This window comes from Enhydra lutris, unplaced genomic scaffold, assembly GCF_002288905.1.
Source record: "Enhydra lutris kenyoni isolate GAN:26980312 unplaced genomic scaffold, ASM228890v2 scaffoldscaffold25, whole genome shotgun sequence".
NCBI classification, from domain to species: Eukaryota; Metazoa; Chordata; class Mammalia; order Carnivora; family Mustelidae; genus Enhydra; species Enhydra lutris.
The window spans coordinates 26,847,481-26,870,395 of NW_019154109.1; the positions used below are offsets into that span (position 1 = coordinate 26,847,481).

At 42.0% G+C, this 22,915-nt stretch overlaps 1 protein-coding gene across 2 annotated transcripts in view; it reads right to left on the reverse strand.

Annotated features, from left to right (window-relative positions):
• Window positions 1–5,860: 5,860 nt before the first annotated feature.
• Window positions 5,861–22,915, reverse strand: part of LOC111151096 (UDP-N-acetylglucosamine pyrophosphorylase 1) — a 37,489-nt gene continuing 20,434 nt past the window's right edge. For both annotated transcript variants that reach the window (XM_022508867.1, XM_022508868.1), the window contains exons 4-11: window positions 21,617–21,792; window positions 20,047–20,219; window positions 14,672–14,865; window positions 13,438–13,578; window positions 12,443–12,631; window positions 11,353–11,403; window positions 7,533–7,599; window positions 5,861–6,437 (exon numbers count right to left, since the gene is read on the reverse strand). In XM_022508867.1, the coding sequence (XP_022364575.1) occupies window positions 6,345–6,437; window positions 7,533–7,599; window positions 11,353–11,403; window positions 12,443–12,631; window positions 13,438–13,578; window positions 14,672–14,865; window positions 20,047–20,219; window positions 21,617–21,792 (1,084 nt within the window). In that variant the 3' untranslated portion in view covers window positions 5,861–6,344. The remainder of the gene's footprint in view (window positions 6,438–7,532; window positions 7,600–11,352; window positions 11,404–12,442; window positions 12,632–13,437; window positions 13,579–14,671; window positions 14,866–20,046; window positions 20,220–21,616; window positions 21,793–22,915) is intronic.

Genomic DNA, 22,915 nt, shown 5'->3' on the forward strand with positions numbered 1-22,915 from the left:
GGGGACTCTATGATGGCTGGATCAGGCCTACATTAAGAACACCAATCGGGGCGACTTAGTGGCTCAGTCAGTTAAGCATCTGCCTTTGGATCGGGTCATGATCTCAGGGTCCTGGGACCAAGGCCCATGTTGGGCTCCCTGCTCAGCGGGGAGCCTGCTTCCTCCTCTGCTTCTCCCCTCTGTGCTCGCTCTTTCAAATACATAAATAAAAACTTAAAAAAAAAATCAACCTTCGTTGCACCAAGACACTTACATGCCTTACAGTCAGATTCAGTAGGAAATACACAGAACCATCTATAAAATGTTTTTATGGGGAAATAAGTGAACCTGAATCTGATCAAGCCTCAGATGCAATTAGTCTTCAAGAAATACGGAAAATAGAGGAAATTGTTAACATGGAAATGAAATCCAAAATCTGTTAAGACAAGACTGGAAGAATTACCAGTTTTTCCAAATAAATAAGTACATATAGAGAGAGGGAGGACCTGCACAGGTTAAAAAACATTTAAGAGACAGAACAGTCAAGGCAACATGTGGACTTTAACACCTGATTCAAATGGATATTAAAAAGAAATTTACGGGGACGCCTGGGTGGCTCAGTGGGTTAAGCCGCTGCCTTCGGCTCAGGTCATGATCCCAGGGTGCTGGGATCGAGTCCCACATCGGGCTCCTTGCTCGGCAGGGAGCCTGCTTCTCTTGCTGCCTCTGCCTGCTTGTGTGTACTCGCTCGCTCTCTCTCTCTCTCTCTCTCTCTGGCAAATAAATAAAATCTTTAAAAAAAAAAAAAAAAGAAATTTACGTGAACTCGGGGACATTTGAACACTTGCTGGATCTTATTCGATGATTTCTGCGTCCATTCAGGCTGCTGTAACAAAAACACCACAGACTGAGTGACTTCTAAACAGAACTTTATTTCTCCCAGTCCTGGAGGCTGGGAAGCCCAAGATCATGGCACTGGCAGATCTGGTGTCTGGTGAACGTCTGCTTCCTGGTTCACAGATGGACGGTCGTCATCTTGTCGTGTCCTCAAATGGTGGAAACAATTAAGGAAGCTCTCTGGGGTCTCTTTTATAAAGACACTGATTCCATTTATGAGGACTCCACCTTCATGACCTCCCAAAGACCCCACCTCCTAATAGCCCATTGAGGGTTAGAGTTCAACGTATGAATGGGGCAGGGTGGGGGTGGGTAACAAACATTCAGTGCAGGGCAGATGATGTTCAAGAATCATTAATTGTTAAGGTTTTTAAGTTGTCTACACACACACACACACACACACACACACACACACACACACGATTCTATCTTAGATGTATACTGCAGTATTACATCCAACACACAGAACTGATTGGGCACTGGAGGTGCGAATGAAATGAAACAGGATTAGCCCATGTTAGCTGTTAGAACAGGTCATTATTATGTTCTCTACCACTGTATATATTTTAAATTTTTAAGTAAAAAAATGAAAAAGAACAGGTCTCTGGATTCAGACTTTGGGTTCAATTTCCAGCTCAGCTTTTTACTAGTTTGGACTAGACAATAGAAGTTCACACCTCAGAGGAAGTAATAAGGATTAAATGAGACGATGTAGGTAAAGTGCTTCAAGCAGTACCTGGCCCATGGTTAAGGACCCTAAGATATTGGCCACAGTTATCTCTACTTGATACTCATTATGTTATATTCATGAGATTTACTCTCTTTGTCGAATTTCAGACCTTTTAGAAGTATATGAATTAGGAGAAATTTTAAACTTTAAAAAGGAAATTTATCAAGCCTCATTTCTATGTCCTACACATCACCTATGTTACTCTGTTTTGCAGTGTAAAATATGTACATTATGAGTTCTACACATCATTTTGTAGAACCAAACAAAACTTGCCCAGTAGAAGAAAATCTGAAAAGGAACACTTCCTGAGAAGTAGAATCACCGAGATGGAAATGAGCACTTATGTGGAAACAGTGAGTCATGAAACTATAATAATAGACTTTCTGTTCTTACGTTGTCCTTCTAACTTGGTTCAGAACTTTGAAAACACTGTCTATATAAACATATTTGGTGTCACCACTGACTCACTGAACTTTTGGCAAGCCTCTTGGGCCTCTCATCTTTAAGAGAGTGTAACGTAATCCTGAATTCATATATTCCACCAGAGAACTCCTGTTAAACCTCCTGCAGAAAGGCTTTCTCTCAAAGCACATTACCTTGAATTCACAGTATATTTGCTTTGTACGTCCCTCCAAATTAAGACATTATCATAGGTCACAACTGAGGACACTCCAAGTAGCAGCCAAGGTCAGAGATAACAGCATATAAGACTATATCGTCTCCTGCTCCAACACTGCCCTGTCTACATTCCATTGTCTGAAGGTACATCTGCACTCCCCTCCCCCCGACCTCACTATAGCCAATTTCACCTCCAAGTTCTCTTGCAGCTGCACCTAACTGGTTAATGTGACTACCCTTGGTTTATTTATCCTTTGAGCCTTTACGAAAAATACAACTTTTTATCATAAAATTAGTAAGAATGCATCATCCAAAAATTTATGAAATACAGAGGAAAAAGCCACCCATCATGCCATCACCTTACCACATCATTTTCCTTTTTACTTCTCATTCAACCTGAAATTCCTATTTTTAAGCCAAATGATTCATTAACTTTCTCTTTTCCCCTACACCACCCTCACTCTAGCTGTAGGAAATGCTATGAATCGGAGGGGATACAATTTAGAACGAGCCCAATTAGGGTGGTTCTTTCTGCAGTCTGAGGTCTTTACAAGATGGACTCAACCCCAGAATGCGCGCACCCAGGCCCCCGCCGCCTTCCCTGTGTGTGCTCTTCTCCTTAAGTGAAACACTCTCCACTCTTCACCTCCCTTGTCTGATTTTTCAAAGCCAGAACACATCCAAACTCCTTTCCCCATCATCCTTGGCTGCTGATTTCTAAACCAAGTCATGATTCTCTCTCCTAGCTGTGCTCTGGAATCATCTAATGTTTATAAAATTAGCTACTCCGGCTTTCACCAGACTGAGGATCACCATGTCCAGAACTGGGTGCTGGTTTAACTGCTCCAAGAGATCCAGAGACTCCGAAGGATTTAGATACCATTGTGCCAGCAACACCAACCGTGCTGGTCAGGTCTTGCTAGTGCCATCCTCACCCTTACCGCCGTCAGTACCGTTGCCTCGGTATTTCAAAGAGTAAAGCTCACATAAGACATACCTGTTTGGTTTCCAGCTCACCCTATTCCTTGCTTCAGGAACACTGGCCTGTTTTCCTCTAATGTATGTTCTCTTTTTTGTAACATCCATGAACCTTTTGGTTGGCCTTCTTAGAGCAGTGGTTCCCCAACTTTGGTGTGCATCAGAATCACCTGGAGGGTTCATGTGAACACAAGTTTCTAGGCCTCACTCACAAATGTGTGATGCAAGGATCCTGCAAATGTGCATTTCTAACAAGTTTCCGATGACATTGATGTACCCAGTCAGGGGGATACAGTCAGAAAATCACTGTTGCAGGTCTGCTCATTGATCCCACAACCTGGGCAACACCTGGCAGCTTCGATGCTGCTAAGTAGCCCTTCCCCCACAACAACCAGACTCCCTTTAATAATCCGTATCTAAGTCACAATACACATCTGACTTCAAGGCAACCAAATCCAATAGATCAGAGCTCAATTATTTGAGCACTTACTATGAGCAAAACATGGTTTTTCATATTACATGTTAGAATTATTAAGGTACATTTTTTTTGTTAGAACATAAACCTCTGACCCTAATTTGAGAAAGGCATAGTAGCTCTGCTCTCAAAATGACAGGGTTCTTTATTGAGAAGTTCTGCTTTACCGAACTCCAGCTCATAATGATGGCCTTTGTTTAACTTCCACTGAACTTGATTCCTTACATTTTAGTACTAAGTTATCTTTGCCTTGTTTAAGTGGGTTCATTTTATCCCCTGAACCAGAATGCAGGCTGTGGAAGAGAGGGCTATGTGCGCCCGCAGTGCCGCACATGTGATCAGCACTCAGCCCCCATTGGCTGACTCACCCCATCACTTCCCAACAGGCATTTCCTAACTGGGGCTCCCAAGAGGGCCATGAAGTGCAAGAACAGTCTCAGCCAGTAGGAAAACAGACTTCCAAGCCAACAGACTGATGGGTGTTTTAGTCACTCTCTTGGATTATGCATTTTTCTTTGCCTCATTTTACCTGGATAACAGATCTGACCACACCATGACGAATCATCAAGAGGAAACACTGCAGATAGCAAGCTGGGGTTAGCAGTGAACCCACACTGTTGCCAGTAACAGCCCAAACTTTAGAGGACGGTAGGACTAGAAACTGGAAAATGAAATTCTTTTTGTTCATCTTCCTGTAAATGTCCCTAGTAATTCCTTTATAGATGTCAAAACTGGATCAATTTCAAGAAGCAAGAGGGAAACTGAGGTTCCTGACACATTTAAAGGGTGATTTCAACCAGACTCAAAGAGATTACTGACTCTCATATAAACTCCACCACACTGTTCTCAAATGATTCTAATTCATATTTTTATAACCATTTTACCCAATTCTGTATTTTCCAAATTAGAATGGTTATTTAACAAGGACTCCTAAAGGTGCATCATGCTGCCACCTCATAATTTCACAGCCGCGGGCTCCCAGACTCTCCACCCTCACTGGATCCAACGTGCCTGGGCCACCACTCCTCTCCAGCAAAGCCACAACCCCCACTCCACACCACCCAGCCTCCCCTTCCTGGTGTTGGCAGGAGCTTAAAGATGGGGTGTGGGGAAACCGCAGAGGAAGGTCCAGAAAAAGGAGATGAAGCGTACCGTTCAGGTGCTACGACCCTGTGGTTCTGTCCTCATGATCCATTCGGAGCTTGCTCTGATGGGGAACTCAAACCTCACAAGTCTTTTTGAGAAATGAAATGAACAACAACAGCAAACTGGGCTGTTATTGAAATAAAAGAGAAAATATGCTAGACACACTACCTACACCTTAGCACAAAAAATAAATTTAGATAGGTACAAATATCATACTTTTTAAAAAAGTGACCCTTAAAATGTATACTTTTAGAGAAGAAACACCCACCTATAACATTCCATCTAGTGACAACTGGTCAGTGAAAGATAAAATTGACTAATTTCTTCTCTAGACATAATTTTTAGAATTTTTCATTTATCCAGATATTAAATGTTATGCTTTGGTCAACACTTAAATGCTATATAAAATGCACTTATAAAACTCAGTATCTTCATGCAAACTCTATTTTTAGACATGGAGTACCCTTACTAATGGCCAACGATCTACGGCACATATTTTAAGGAAGCCCCCCCACCCCACTCTGTTTTTTCATCCTCTAGATGAACAAAGAAAACCTGAAGTGGGAGTGATTAACTTGCCTGGGGAAATGCCGGAACTTTGCTCTTCTGAATTCCTAAGTAGCACCAAATATTTGGGTGAGAGAATAAACCAATGATACAAAACAAGGTTTCTCAACCTTAACAGTACTGACAGTGTGGGCCAGAGAATTCTTCGCTACGGGAGACTGCCCTCTGCTCCACAGGAAGTCTAGGATCACTAACCCTGGCCTCCTCGTTACACGTCAGAACCACCATCCCACCACCTTGGTTGTGACGCTGCCAAATGCCTCTCGCAGGGGCAAATCATCTCTGGTTCAGAGCCACTGTTATAAAGCGATAGAGGAGGCTAACGTCCAAATATAGGGATTCGTTCAAAACCTGTGGGGCCATCATTTCCCTGGAGCGCCAATTTGGTTTCTTATACTATCTCAAAGTTTCTCCCAAGTTTCTTATTTCCTAGTGGAATAAATTCCTCAAGGTACAAATGACACTCCAGAGACAAGAAGAAACGTTTATTTTACCATCCAATTATTTTCTTAAAAAAATTTAATTTCTGATAAAATAAAACAAACTTTTAGTACCATAGAAACCTTTCGACACACACAAACGAGGACATATTATTACTATGTACAACTTCAAAAACAAATGTTTCCAGCTCTAAGTACGGTGATGTTGAACACCTTGACTATACCCAAGCTGTAGGAAATTTCCTGGATGGCCAATGTTTTCCTTGGCTTGGAAAAAAAAATCATACAATTAAAAAATATAAATAAGACCTTCAATGAGTTAAGAATCATAAAAATGCCTTCTGAAGCTCGGTCATCTGGATCTTAGGGAGTATGGAGTAGTTCTAAGAGTTCAACAAGCAAGGTGAAACCCTGTGGCTATTCAAACACGAGTATTGCAGGAGAGGTCCTGAGGTTCACAGTTGGTCTATCAAAAATAAAAGCTATTCTTACTGTGGTGAACTTGGTTTCTGGTTCATATACCATTCTTCACCAGCTCGTGGACTCCATTCTCATCAATGATTAAAGGTGCATGGAATTCTTTATCTGCCACATAGCTTTCTATTCCCTGAAAGAACAGAGGAAATGAAACGAAACATAGCTAGAAAATTAGTGGGCACTAGTCCTACAAGGCTGGTCTTCGTGACCAGAATGAAGATAGAAAGCATGGATGCCAAAAAGTTGGGTGTAAATGTAGAATCTGAGTCAATAAAAATCTATTTCATATACTTTTTAAACTGGGCTTAATGACCAATTTATAGAATCATAAAACAACAAAGAAAGGAAAATTACTCTGATTATAATTTCTAAAGTTAATACGATGTGAGTCATTCTTTGGTTAACCATCACCCAAGAGAGTTAACTTTCTAAGCAATGTGGCTGTCTCTGATGCTGAAATTAAGCAATCTGACAAGGATCTCCAGAAAAAATATTCCATATTAGAAGAGTAACCCCTAAATCTCCCAGTTTTAAAAGTGAGAGTACCAAGTATATGAACAAAATAACCCTTTGAGAGGAAAAATGACCCTGTTTTCAAAAGCCAGACAACCCACAAATACAGAGAACAATCTGATGGTGGCGGGGAGGGGTAAGGGAACGGGCAAAATGGGTGAAGGAACATGGCAGGCAGAGGCTTCTGGGTATGGAATGAGTAAGTCATGGGGACAAAGGGTACAGCATAGAGAATATATATAGTCAGTAACATTGTAATAGCATTGTATGGTGACAGATGGTAGCTACACTCGTGGTTGGCACAGAATGTGTAGACTTGGTGAGTCACTATGTTGTGCACCTGAAATTAACATTGTGGGTCAACTGTATTTCAATTAAAAAAAAAAAAAAAAGAGGTGGCTGATTTATCTAAAACACAAGGTTGATTTTTTTTTTTTTTTTCTGAAAGACCATTGCATTTTGATGTGTCAGTGAAATGGATTAAATTACGAAACACTCTATTTGTGGCAACTAACTACTTGTGGGACAGATGCAAAGCCATTAACAGGAATTCTCAAAGAGAAAAATTCAGAACAAATGAACTTCTTTGCTCACTCCCAGGATAAGCAGGGCAGAGGACTGGGAAATAGGCAACTCTACTTAAATATGAAACAGTCTCCAGATCAGATCCTATCATTAAAAAAAAGAGGGGAAAAAAGCAAATCAAACTTACCTCTCCAGCATAGGAGATAAGTGGGGAGATTTCACACTGAATTGGTACATCATTGGCATCCTTCAAGCTAAGAAAAAAACAAGCATGTTAAAGGTTTTGCTTCTCACGTTACTGCCAGAATGAAAGTATAGACCATCACCTTCCTCTGAGAAGCTTGCAGATAATCAAATTCTCCCAGTTAGACAAACAGCCTCTATCCTGAAGGTCACCAAATTCCCTGCAGATTACGTAAACATGAATTTGTCATGGTCCAGATGACACTATTTGGGGCAAGTGCCAATAATTACCAGTAGGTCTTCAAAGCACTTCACCTATATTGATATGCTTATCTGCTAATGCACATCTCATTTTTTATCATTTCCAACTTTTACTGTGATAAGGGTGGACTATTTATGGAATATAAACTACAGTTCAGGCCCACTGCTAGGTACTGTGAATCCTTCCTATTTCCCATCAATCCTAGCCCCAACCTTGAGCGTAAGTACTACTACGGACAAATGTTCTAAAACTGCACTGGCCAAAATACACTGGCTACTGGCCACATGTGGTTACTTCAACTTAAATTAATTAGGAATTTTTAAATGAACAAAAATTTTAAAATTCAGTTCCTCAGTCATTAAAACCACATCTCAAGTGCTCAGCAACTGCCAAATCAGACGGCAGCCACAGATTACTTCCTTCCCCACGGGAAGTTCTACCGACAGTACTGCTCTAAAGGTCAGTTATCTCCCAATACAGATTTTCTATACAACCCACACCTCCTAGATTAGCTGAGCTGATTTATTCAAGGTTTCAAAGTGCTTCTCTGCTACTTTTGCCAAAGTCTCTTTTCAAAGAGCTAAGACAGAATGCTACCCAAGCAAAGGCAAGGCCAAAGTCACCATCTGCTCTCTCCAGGCCACATTCTAACATACATGGCCAGTCAATCCTGAGTTTCTAAAAGTCTCTAAGTTTTTAATATAAAAGTCAATAAATAATGTTTTTAATATGCATAAAGGCACTAGACCTCTAGCTTTTTCCACCGGTAGGATATAGAGCACAGAAAAGCTAGTCTCGGGGAGCTTGGGTGGCTTAGTCAGTTGTGCCCAACTCTTGATTTCAGCTCAGGTCATGAACTCGGGGTCGTGGGATAGAGCCCCGAATTGGGCTCCATGCTGGCTGGGCGTTGAATCCCGCTTAAGATTCTCCATCTCCCTCTGCCCCTCCCCCTCCTGCTCCGCTCTCTCTCTTAAAACAAACAAACAAACAAACAATCAATTAGTCTCTTACAGCCTCAACCCATTGCTCTCCTTTGTTTTACCAAATATGCATCTGAGGCTTTGGTGCAGTCAATAAAATCACAGGGCTTCTGAGTTTAGCGATGCCCAAACTTCTCTAAACAGAACTAGGTAGTTTAAATTCAAGGTGCTCTATATCCTACTCCCACTTACTTATCCCACTACTTTCCACTCAAAACAGACCAGCTGCACACACTTTGGATTATTCCAAGTCACTTGCAACTATGGTCAAAGAAAAATCTGGACTATCCAAATTACAGCCTTCCTCCAAGATCTGGCACAAGCCCCTTCCTCCCTTCACTGTTGTATTTTGTAGTGACTGCTCTCATTTACTTCATAAAAAAACTTTAATAGTTATCTGCCAAGTCGCTGCCCCTTAAATCATAGTAAGTTGATATTTATACCATACATTAACACATAGACAGATACTGCCTGATGTTACTTGGCTTTCATGCATCTAGCCCTCCCAGCAGGCTGTCAGAAAGGACTCATTTCTCTTGTGAAAGCTACTCCAGCACCCAGACACCAGCAGCACGTGCAGGTCCGTGAGCAGACCTACAAACGTCTGTTGGCTGAATGAATAAATGGACTATGCGGGGGCAGACAGGTAACGGACTAACCTGAAGAAAAGACAAATTAAAGATGTGCCACACATCTGCCCAGATATGTGTCAGATTCTAAAAGAGTTCAAGAAATCTGGTCCAGACTCTCTGGGGCAGCTTGGACTCAAATTAAACCAAATGGGAAAAATAAGGACCCAGTCCACTGATAAGATAGTCCAGTCCCACCAGAATCCCTCCCAGATTTGCTGTGCCAGGATCAGAAGGTGGATTTGAACCCAAGGAACACAAGGCTGACCTAAAATATAACTTCTCGTCAAAGTACCACAAAGATACTGCAAGAAACTAAGAAAGTCACTCTTAATAAACAAAGTTGGATACCCAGAAGGAAGACAGAAGCTACTGTCACCAAATGCAAAATCTCAGAAGATATGCAACTTAAACCAATAACATATTATCCCCCAATTCTTTAGCCAAGCGGACTTTCAGTAACTAACTGGTCTGTAAGTGCTGAGATAAAAAATAAAAATAATGTCACTTGGTCAAAACTCAGCATCCTTGCTTCCGCTCTTTGAGAATCATCTCCCAGCTGTTTCTTCCCCCTTTTATACAAAGTACTTCGTTGTCATCTCTCATTTTTCAATAATCTTTTTTTACTCTCGAGGATATCACTTAGAGACAGAAATCATTCCTGCTGAAATTAAGTCTGCGATCTCATTTGGGGCCAAACTTTGATTTATTTAATTAGTCTACAGGTGGCTACAATGAAGTGAATGAGGGGGACCGAGGGGTATGGACTAAATAAGAGAAGCCAAACAAGAATGTCTGAAACACTTCGTGTCTTGCCTGAGACAGCCGGATGTTGATTTCAGTTGCATAATTAAGAAACTATTTCACGTTTGAGGTTAAAAGCATGGTTCAGTGAGAGAAATTTGGGGTCAAAAATCCATTTCTCAAATTCTAAAAGCAACTTGCCTCCATATATTAAAATGATGGAAGGGGCAGAAAATAACAAAGCAGTCTGCATCCAGTTCTCACGGCACGAAGGCCCACAGTCACCTACGGCTCCTCTGAGAAACTCCCGCATCTCTAAGTCCACTTCCTTGTCTATAAGACAGGGCCACACCAGGGAAACATCGCTACCCACAAGCATCTCTCTCCATGGGGCAAAAGTGAGTGGCAAAGGTAGGGGGAAAAAAAACTACAGGGATGGAAATGACATCCCTGCTGCTCTACTTCTGAGGTAACTCCCATCTCCAGATCCTTTGCCCTGCACACATTTCCCAAATTATCTCCAAAACTTAAAATTCAAACTAAACTAGTAACTTTTCAAATGTAGCAAGAACATCAAGCTGTCTCTTTAGCTGTAAGGATAATGGTTTTTTTCAAACTCTGTCAGCACTGAGGTAAGACAGGATACGGTGCTACTTCTAGCTAAAAATTATCTGCCATTCAGACAAAAAAAGCTTCCTTCTTTGTGAGCAGGATAATGACGGACTAAAACTAACACCAAGAGGGAGCTGTTAGTATGAGAAAACATTAAGAGAGCCGTTTCCTCCGTATCAGGAGCCATCAGGTATGTCAGAGGCAGTCAGCCTTTCTGCTGTGAACACACATCCAACCCAGGACGACGCAGCTTCCACAGGTGATGCTCCTCTAGCTTCTGCTGGGATCCAAATTTGTTCTCCCTGGCCTGTAGCCTGCCCAACACCCTACCTGTCGCTCGTCAAGCTGTCCCTGCAGACTGAAACGTCCACGGTCAGGTCTTCAGTAAAGCATGCTCCCACTTCCAGCATGCACCGAGACACTGATGTCATCCAGACAGACACCTGCCACCAAGGAAGCACAGTCCGCCCCCCCCAAAGCTGCGGCCATCCACCACCCCCAGACCACCGAGAGGCAGAGCGCTCGACTACGATGCCAGTTAGTACAGAGGGAAGCGCGGCCCGTCACCATGCACTGCAGGCAGGCTGGGATATTTACTTGAGATTGACATCAGCTGTGATGGTCTCTGACTTTCCATTTGTAGCACTGCTATGTAGGAACAAATAAGCATTAATGGGAATGGAAAACAAATCAAACAATAGCAATGAAATGAATTGCAAAATATACTTGACCGCAAAGGCATGTATTTATGGTAAATTATAAACTTGGCAAAGGAAATCTGAAGGGTAAAAACAAACTCAATGGCCAACGATGAAGCACGAGGACATGACATGCTACAGAGCAGGGCTGCTGACCACACCGAGCCCAGAAGCGGCTCTGTTGGCCGCTTACCGCGGCTCCTTCCCAGGAAAACACAGTCCTGGGCCACTGAGCTCCAAGGCCCAGGGCCCTGACACGGACCGAGGCATGCCAGCGTCTGAGTGCACGCAGCCCGCCATTCTACCCTCAAGAATATAAATGATAGGCCAGAACGTTTTTGGCAGAAGTACATAAATACCAAATGATTTAGAAGGGGGCCATTCTAGGTGCCAACAAAGGTTTTCTCATAAAAGAGAAGACTGAGCTTAAAAATGCTTTATCTCAGATTTAAATAACTAGAAGTACCTTCTTTTTTTAAGTTTTAAAAATCCCAAAACATTTCTAAAGTTTGAGTACCCGGAATATAAGTGCCATTCCCCTCCCCTGCCAGCATCTCCCTCAGCAACCATGAAAGCACCATGGAAAGAAGGACGAGGGGCCCGCGTCTCCTTCGCGGCCTGGGGGCAGTGGGTCTGCAGCAGGAGTGGGGGTTCCACACACACAACGGAGTGGCAGTGCCCGGGAGAGTGTGCTCCTGATGGCCTTTACCGCACGGCACACCAACAGGATTCCCTCCTGACCATTCCTCAGCGAGACTCGTCCACGGCGTGGTGGACGTGTGTCCAAAACAAGGGATTCCTCTTTAACAGGAAGGAAAGTGATCGTTCTCTTTGTAATGGACCAGGCGGTCGGTATACCACACCAGGACTGCCCACGTCAGTACTATGCTTTTTTAAAAAGATCTAGGAATAGGTCAGAGAGAGAGGAGAAAAGTCCGAGAAGAAAAGTCCAGAAAGTGACGCACGCCAGAGAAGTGACACTGACTTACCGGGGAATGGCTGGGAGGCGAGAGCCATTTTCATCGATGAAGTGGCCCCCTGCGTTGAGGACCCAGCAGTGATGAAGGGACAACAAAGCATGCCTTGCAGTGGTAGGATTGTCCTTCCCGTTCTGACTGTCTGCATTCTTGAGTGGGGAAAACTCATCTTCTCGTAGCACTTCATACACCACAAACTTCCTAGAGTGGAACCACACAGAGACCGCTCTAGCAGGAGGGAAAACTGCAAGCACGGGGGCTCTGACCCCTCTCTACGGGGCTAAGCCCCTGGTCCCTAGTCACAGGCATTCTCTCAGATGAAAGCCGGAATAATGCTTGTCCCTGCACTAAACGAAGTTGGAATTCCCTTCTCCAACGCAAAATGGAAAATTACTTTCATCCCAAACTATAAAACACTTCCTCTTAAGTCAGAAAGGTCAGAAATCTTCATGTCAGTTACATTAGAATCAGCTCTGGGGGAGGGGTAAAAAAAGGATGACTGAGAAATGCTTATGGCAAGATTAATCTTACACAGCTCATCTGTCTTGTGCATTTTCATACTGGCCAAATTCTGAGACACATACCTCAACACCAACTGCGATCTTTGACAGAGAGCTATACAATCTAAAACCACGTTCCCTGAAACATTTACGCACAGGTCAGGAAGGCATCCTACATACAAACTGGGCCAATTCTCTAGCTCAACCATTTTAGTCTCTTAGCCAAAAGAAGTGACAATTTTAACAAAATTTCAGTTTTGCAGGACTCAGATAATGGACTAACCGACCTAAAGAAAACATTCTCACAGGCAACTCACACCACACTCCGGGGCTGGTGGTGCCATACTAGATAATGATAATGAGCCTAGACAGGACACTCACAAATCAGAAGGCCATACCTGACTATATGCGACCCAGTGTCTCCTAAAAACAGTGCCCTGCTGAACAGAGTAAAAAGCAACATCTCAAGACCTGTCTCTAACCCTACTGGTGCTGCTCAGAACATACTTTGCAAACTGGAAGATGTCAAAGACAAATTTTTCCATCTTTATTCCGTTTGGCTTGTCTGGCTTAATTAACTGCCCCTGGGAATCCACATATGGAATCTTCTTTTGAGCCACATGGTGCTGCAACTGAGGTTCATAAATACTAAGTAGGAAGAAAAAAAAAGATATAATCACTTTCCAAAGTTAAAATGCCAGAAAATCTGATAATCACACTCAGGAACAAATGCATCAACAACCAGTACTAAGATTTTCAAAGCAAAGTGCATCTGTTAAGTTTCGGTTCGTATTTAAACATTAGATGAATAGATTTCCCAATTTACCTCCTTATATTTTTTAAAAACTCCTATCATGATCTCCACATTAAAGAATATATACCACATAGCTCACACCAATGTCTTTCCCGTAATTCCCCTGTCTTCCAGAAAATGGTTCTCTTTGCCCCAACTTTCCCAACTGAGAGCCCCTAAAGTGTGGAATGGAAAAGTATTAATAAGTTACTATGGATGCATTAATAGCACGGCTACAGACAGCACAGTGGAATGGGAAATATTCCAGAACTGGAGTCAATATGCTAAAGTAAGGCTAAGTAACTTGTTTTAAAAGGAGATCGTCATCGTGAATGTCTAAAAGCTATCAAATGAAGAAACAGATAGAATGCCCTTCATTTAACAGACCTCCAGAATAAAGTAGCTCTTACTATATTCTTTTATCCTACCATGCTAATTTCCATCCAGGGCTCAAGTTCTTTTTTCCTGACCCTCAAATGCACTAGTTCCTAAATGCTAGTCTGGGAACTGGCTAAAATTGTTGGGCAGCTTCTCAAAAATACCAGTGACCTGCATCTACCACCAGAAATTCTGATTCGGTAGATGTAGGGCAGATCTTTACTTTTTTTCTTAAAGCTTCCCATTGTGGTAGAGAGACCATACTTCATCTCTTACTCTCCGCTTCCCCAGAACCTAACACAGTCAGAGGGAGAAGAGGAAGTAAACGGGAGGTGCTCTGGACGGCAGGCAGAGCACTGAAGGACAGAGTCCTCCAAATCTACCCCTGTAATGCACCTTCCCAAGAAACAACTACAACGTGAGAAAAAGTTCCATTTGGTAAAAGTGATCCTCAGGGGAGAAGATGAATTCTGTAGAATCTGGACTTGGGGTGTCTTACTACTTCTCAAGTGACTCAGTTCCTGATTACCAGTACAAGAAAAATTTTAAAAGCCCCCGTCTCGCGCATACTTGACAACATCTCTCAGAAACGGCACAGTGAAGAAATGGTTGGCGATGTTCCCCGCGTTGAAGAGCAGGCGTCCGTCGGAGCCTCGTCTCTGAGCCGTTGCCAGGGAGATCTCACTGTACTCCACCACCTGGTAGACGCCATCCACTCGGCAAACCACTCCCACCGGCTCCGTCGGGTTCGTTTTCTCCACCACCTGCCCAAAGAAAGACAGCGCAGCAGAAGAAATAGAGTCAAATGCTACACTGGACATGTGCCGTTTGCAAAGGCCACATCTGCAGTTTTGCTTATATTGTCTTCAAGCAAAGGAATCTTTAGGTGTAGACAACTACCTGTCCATCTTTATATTTTCTGGCAGACTACTGTCCAAATGGAAATGAAGTTAATTATCTCCTTCCTATTTATCACCTCATGAAACTGTGGAACAGAAATTCCATCCTATACACAGAGCCCAGAGGAAGTCACACTGGACTGGGAATAATTAAATGAGGAGTCTACCTCCCTCCAAATATGCTTTATTTTAATCAGTTTATCCTTAACTACACTAACCTGCTTCCAGAATAAATGAAATTTCTCGGGGAGACACGACAAAAAGTATGGCATCTTGCCTCTCATTTGGTACTGTCCAAATCATTTCATTTGAAAACAGAGGTTGTTTTTTTTTTTTTTTTTCATTTTCATTCACGAATACAGCATGTTCCTTGCTTTTCAGAGACCTGGCCAGGAGGTAGGGGGCATGAGTGCAGGCAAGTCACTGGGGTCTGGCTCCAACTTCAGTCAGAGAAGCCCATACGATATTTAACTGTTTCGCATGCTAGAAGAGTTTCTATGCTTTAAAAAAAAAAAAAAGTTTGAAAACCTGTGATTTGATACTCTAACAATGGCTCTAGGCTGGTGGGGGTGGCTGAGAGAAAGGTGTATATCAAAATCACAGGGAAAAACAGGGGTGCTTGGGTGGCTCAGTGGGTTAAGCGACTGACTTGATTTCGGTTCAGGTCATGAGCTCATGGGTCACAAGATCGAGCCCATTAGGCTCCATATTCAGTGTGGAGTATGCTTGAGATTCTCTGCTTCTCCCCTGACTCACATTCTCCCTCTATCTCCCCTAAAATAAAGAGAAGTTCAAAGAAGATATCACAGGGAAATATAGAGTATGTAATTTTAAAAAAACCCTCACATGTGACTCTGATACCTCACCACCCTAATCCAACACAGCAATGACCTAAATCAAGTGTTTAGAAGAAAATCACCGGACAACTGGGTGTGATACACTAATATAAAATCAAGATTCCTGGGGCGCCTGGGTGGCTCAGTGGGTTAAGCCACTGCCTTCGGCTCAGGTCGTGATCTCAGGGTCCTGGGATCGAGTCCCGCATCAGGCTCTCTGCTCAGCAGGGAGCCTGCTTCCCTCTCTCTCTCTCTCTCTCTCTCTCTGCCTGCCTCTCTGTCTACTTGTGATCTCTCTCTGTCAAATAAATAAATAAAATGTTTAAAAAAAAAATCAAGATTCCGATGAGATGAGTATCCAACGGAATAAACAAATAACTGCTTTGTTTGCCCTGTTCAGTGACCAACTCAGCATGCTTCAGAGTAGTCTGAAAACTTGGTCCTCAATTTGAAAAGATCCTAAGAAATTACATCAATAAAGCTAAAACTTTTCTTCAGCAACTGATTTCTTAAAATAAATCCAGCCAGCAGCAGTTTCCTCCAGACAACCAAAGCCACTACTGCCCACGACACAGACCCAGCAGTCAGAGCTACGGGCCCCGAGTCTAGCTCAGTGAGGCAGGGCTCCTGGGTACGCAGGGCTGCTGTGTGCTTTCACTGTCTGCCAGCCTGAAAGGAGCACAGTATTCCATAAAAAGAAACCTTCTACCAAAGAAGTGAATTACGTTGGGGGGAAACATACAACCAAATGATTTAAATCTATCACAGGCCTATTTGCAACTACCGACTCCTCACCACCTCTCACTTCACATATTCCTCAGTGGGGGTCTCACTAGACAGGGAAACTGGAAGATTCCTCTCATTCCCACTTTTCCAGTCACCTCCATAGGCCCCTACTCCTGACCAGCCACAGGAAACAAAACTAAGCATACTCACACTTTCCACTGCCCAAGTGTTCATCTGTCAGTGAGAGTTCCTTCTTTGTGTGTGTTTTCTTTCGGGGGGAGGGCTTGGGGAGGAGGGAGGCAGAGGAAGAGAGAGAGAATCCCAGGCAGGCTCCATACCCAGCACAAAGCCCAATGCAGAGCTCCATCTCAGGACCCTGAGATCACGACCTGAGCCAATATCAAGACTCAGAGGCTTAACCACCAGGAGCCCCTGAAAGATTTCCTTCTATGGCAACTAGGAGCCTCCAAATATTTTAAGTCTCGATTACAAAAGAAAGCGTTTGTGAACTGTGTAAACCAGAAGTCAAGTTTATATGCCACAGAAAGTTAGACAGTACAAAATTTAAAAGTTTGCTTGATTTTCTCCAGCTTCAATCCTGAAAAGCTCAGTTCAAATAACACTTTAATGTCATAGTTACTGTAAGTGCTTTACAAAGTGACCTTTAATTAACAGTGATTCCTACCCTTTTAGCTTTGTAGTTCTGTAAACCACTGCAGTCTCCGTCTTTTCTCAAGCCTGTCACTCCATAAAAAATACTTAATTCCTTAACTCACAAAGACCAGAGCCTTTTAAAGAAGTAAGACAAATTATTCTACTACCATACTATGAATAACTCCCTAACTTCAGTGTTCTTAAAAATGTATTTTGATATCTTGATTCTGCAATTAAAATTAAAAGGGTGGGAGGACAGATCACATAGACGGTTTCTATCATTTCTGAAAGTTTTTAACACATACCATTCGTGTCATATTTGGGTTCCATCTGAATATGTAGTCACTTACTGAGTGACTTCTACATTATGTGCCAGACACAGAGTGAGCAGGAAGCCTGAGGCTCCTGGAGAACCAACAGGTGATGGAGAAGAGTGACTGGTCACACCCTTGTCTCCGTGTGACTAGTAAACTCACAAAGGTTAGCACACGGAAGTTTTTTAAGCTGTCAGCAAAAGCCTCATCAATCGAAAGAGCTTAGTTTTATAATGTGATAGGATACTAAAGCTAGGAGTTGGGAAACATGAATTCTAATCCTGCTTCTGTCAGTGTGATGAAGGACCTTGAGTCTGGAACTTACTCAGAACCAGAACTCAGGGTACTCGGTTCTGAAATCATAGGGGTTGACCAGATGGTTGCTGAGGTTCCTTCCAGGTTCATCGCTCTGATCAACTAGTACTTAAATGGATCTGAAGCTCAGAGCAGTAAAATTTAAGTTTCTGTTTTAGAATGAAGAGTGACACCAAGCGGAGCAGAGTCAGAAATACAGTCTAGTTTTTTCCTTAAAGCTTAGTAGCTATTTACAATGCACTATTTTTCTATTACAATTTAACAGCTATTTATAGTATAGAGTATTAGAGCAGAGAGGTCTTAAATAACCAAACCAACTTTTTTATTTTCTGAGTCCAGAAGAGTCTTATGAGGTCCACCAGCTTAATCTCACAAAACCTGCACTGGTAAATTTAAAACTCCAGCTTCTATGACTCTGCCATAGATTTCAGATTAATTTTAAGAGAAATGACATTTTTATAACAGAAAATCTCCAACCAAGGCTATGGTATGACTTTAATGGCAGTTCACCTTTTTAAATCCAAATATTTCAAATTTATATCTAGGCTAATTTGTTTTTGTCAGAAACCTGTATATGGTTTTTGTTGTTGGCAGAAAGGTCCTCCCTTCATGTCAATATTGTAAAATTATTCTCACTTTTCTTCTAACACCTTTCTTTTTAAAAAGATTTTATTTATTTATTTGACAGAGAGAGAGATCACAAGTAGGCTGAGAGGCAGGCAGAGAGAGAGGGGGAAGCAGGCCCCCTGCCGAGCACGGAGCCCAATGCAGAGCTTGATCCCAGGACCCTGAGATCATGACCTGATCCGAAGGCAGAAGCTTAACCCACTGGGCCACCCAGGCACCCCTCTTCTAACACCTTTATGGGTTTTTTATATTGAACTTTGTAATCCATTTGAAATTGATTTTGGTATGAGCTTTGAAGGAGACCGCTTACTTTATTTTTCACCAGGTATCTCATTCATTTCCCCCACCGATTCGAAATGCCTTGTTTTTCTATACTGTATTCTTTATGTATACATGGACTTACTTCTGACTGATTCACAGTTCCACTAATCTGCCGTTCTCTCCTGGTTTCTGTACTACACTCCTAATTATCTTTTATTTACAACCCAGTTTAGTACCTGGTAGACCGTCTCCAACCCTCTTCCTGCCGTATCACCTTTTCTTGGCATTTTCCTGCCACCTTTACATGTTTTTTTCTAAACTTTACAATCATTCTGTTAATGTCCCTAAAACAGTCTCATTGGAGCTTTAACCAAAACTATGTTTACTTTAATTTGGTAAAAACTGATAGTTTTACAGATTTCCAGAAAAGCAGTATTTCTATTAATATTTTCAAATCTTCTGAAGTGTTTTCATTTTCTCTTCTACTCCTAGATACACGTTTCATTAGCCACCATACAGGCAAGTCTCCTACATCATCATCTATGCAACTAAAAAAATACTGAAAAGGAATACCTCCCTCCAATTTCCTATCAGTATATTTGTGGTCAAACAATTACTAATCTCCTTACTGCCCTGCCCTTAATTGCACATTTCCATCTTAATCGTAAGACTATCATGAGGTTGCTTGTCAAATGCTTTGCTGAAGTCTCGATCTGCTGTTCCCTCTATATTTCTCTTACCTCCTACTCCAGCAACTCTGTCATAGGAAGAAAGAGGCTAATCTGATCAAATACGACTTGATATTAACGAACCCATCCCAGGCCTAGTGACAATCATTCACTTCCCCAGGGACTTACAAATCATCCACACATATTTTGCTTTAAGATTTTACTTATTTGAGACAGAGAGAGAGTGACAGAGCAGGGGTGCACATGTGTACATGAACTGGGGGAGAGGGAGAGAGAGAACATTAGGCAAGCCTCACGCTGAGCGCTGAGCCAGACACCCCGAGACAGTGACCTGAGCAGAAATAAGGAATCGGACACTCAACCCAGGGAGCCACGCAAGCCTCCCATGTGCACGTATGTTTGAACTCTAACTTGCAACGGACAAGCGTGCATTATTTCTAGAATCAAATGCTGCCAATGTAAGAGAAAGAGCAGGTCGGGGATAGCTCCGTTACCTGAGAGAGAGAAATGGCTCTAACGCATTCCAATCACATTCCAATCACCCAGACGGTTCCAGTTCAAGTCCTGAACAAACGAGCTGACAGGGCAAGCTGCCGACCTCACTACAGCTGAGAAAGGCATTACCTTCGCACCGCAGTCTGCTCCTTTCTGAATGCAAAAGCCAATGAACCGTGGGTCTGCCACTTTTACTAGGATGTTGTCAACACAATAGACATGAATGCTCCAAATGCCTCTCTGCTCCATGTCCTCCACGATATTCTGGGCCGCGAGAGCGCGATAAAGACCACCATTCCCATCTGGGAAATGAAACAGCCCATTAGAAGTGCACCAAAATCCATTATGAAGGTAACCCAAAACTGCTTTACCAGGGTTCATGTTTCCAAAGTGGGGTGAAGATCTCTGAAAAGCAGTTTTATATCACAGGGCCAAGAAAAGTAAATACCCAGAAGGAAGAATTCGGGTGTCAAAAAAATTATACTACATGACTTTCAAAGTAATTTAGTGTTAAGTGTCAAGAGAATAACATTATTAATTGATGTAGGACCAGGCAACCCAAAGACCATGTTTTTCTTCTTAACTCAGGCTTTTTAACAATTTAGCCCATAATACATTATAAAATATAAAGTTCATTCTCAAGCAATGATTATTTCATAACATTTCAAGTTTTATTAATATTTATGCGATTCAAGTTAGCTCTGTTATTTACAGCCCCAACACTGACAATTTCACTCATCTCAAAAATAAAAAATACATGAGCATTTTATACCAAATAATGTGTTATTAGGAAACCAGATTAGTATCAGGTCAGATTTAAAATAAATACAAGCAAAAGCCTCTTCTTTTCCCATCTATTTATAGTGCTGCTCTAATGTACTTCATCTGCCAACACCCGCAGCCACAGCTTAAAAAAATTGGACAACTTCATAAAAATAGACCTAAAAACAGCAAAGTCTTCCATTAATGAGAAAGAATTGAGTAGAAAAAAGGGCTTAAAATGAAATAAAACCTGTACCTGGAGGCTACCACGTTAACGCTCATTTATTTCCTGTCAGCCTCTCCTCCAAATACTCACACAGATAAGAATCTGTCGACACGTTTATTTTCAGAGTTGGGTTCATACTCACCAGGGTTGCTGCGTGTGGCCACACAGCGTGCACCACCCAAGGGCAGGGGTGCCCTTAACACACCACAACGCGCGTGCACCTCCAACAACCATCCAGGGCGGTGGCCCTCACCACGCCAGACACACAGCTTCACGCCTCCCATTCTCTCACTTAGCTACTGACACTACTTCTCTTTGTCATTTAGTATCTCCAATCAATTGTTTTATTACAGTTTGAGAATACTACAGATAAACTGTAATTTACCTCTTGTTTATTAAATAGCAAATGGCTTCCGATCTTTCATTGCAAGAAGTAATGCAGCCATGAACACCGCGGATATAAAATGCGGGGTAAAGAGAATGAACACTCCACAGGCTGCCCAGGTCGTTCTCAAGGGCAGGCATCCACAAAAAATACAAAAGTGTATCCATTCCGCCCATGGGCATATTCTTTGTTTTTAGGTCATTGCCAAATTGCAATAAAATCTTAAATATTAATTTTGTAACACCCAAATCACCATATCAGAAAGAAAATCAAAATGGAATGTTACCCCCATTTCTAGTCACCCCTAAATAAGCATGGTTACAAACCTGGAGCCATAGAAACCTTGTTCTTCTCTTCCAAAATAATTTTCCCATCAAAACTCATAGCAGGCAGCATTCCCTGCTGAAAAAAGATTACATTCTCTTTTTTTAAACCAAAGTACTTGTGCTTTGTGAAGAATTCCTTTGTAGATTCCATTGTTCGGCCACTGGTCATTATATACCTTGCAAGAGAAAAGTAGATTCTAAGCAACAGTGCTCTGGATATTAGGGCAAAATTCAAACTTGTCTATTTTCTAAGCAAAAAAAAGAAAGAAAATCATTGAGCACACTGCCTCTTTGTTCTGACTTCCTTCATCCTCTTCCTGGATAAGGTAGCATTAGCTATTGCCCAAGTGCCTTCCCTCCAGTAACATCATCAATCCTACATATAAAATAAATCTATGTGACAATAGTAAACATACCTCCTGCAACAGAGAGCCCATATAACTGGCTTAAACAACATTTTAGAACTCTGTGAAAACTGTACTCTGAATTTAAAACTGCCATTATAAATAAATAGGGAGAAAAGGGTAGACATAAAATATTCTGATCATCTCTCGTGGTTCTTTCCACTAAAGTTTTGAAATGTAATCTGGGCTCTGCTCATCATCTGTTTAAAATCTTAAAAGTGTAATTATATTTTCTGTTCTCACAAAAATCCAAACCATGCTAGTGTGGCAAAGGAGTCAAAAACTCTATCTAAAAACCACAGTTAGTGGGGGCGCCTGGGTGGCTCAGTGGGTTAAGCCGCTGCCTTCAGCTCGGGTCATGATCCCAGGTCCTGGGTTCGAGCCCCACATTGGGCTTTCTGCTCAGCAGGGAGCCTGCTTCCTCCTCTCTCTCTGCCTGCCTCTCTGCTTACTTGTGATTTCTCTCTGTCATAATAAAATAATAAAATAAATAATAAATAAAAATCTTTAAAAAAATAAAAAAATAAAAAATAAAAACCACAGTTAGTGACTACAGTAGCCACTGCCCTTACTAGAATTTAAGCCACATGTAATTAGGGACTTTTGTCCGTTCTGGTTGCTGATACAGCCCCAGTACCCAGAAGCAGACATTCATATTATGTTGAATGAATAAACGAAGAAAGTGGTATAATTTCCCACCATACTAGTTATCTGTTTAACAAATTATCCTGGGGATTTTGAGCTTTGAGTACAAAGAGGGGGCTGGACTGCTCTGCATAAGAAAAGCACAGAGATTCTAAGTCGTGAGGGAAAAAGAGAAGAAAATTCAACATGATAGTAGGAGCCAGGGCTGTAAGGAGAATATATTGGCTGCTTATAGCACAGATGTCCCTCA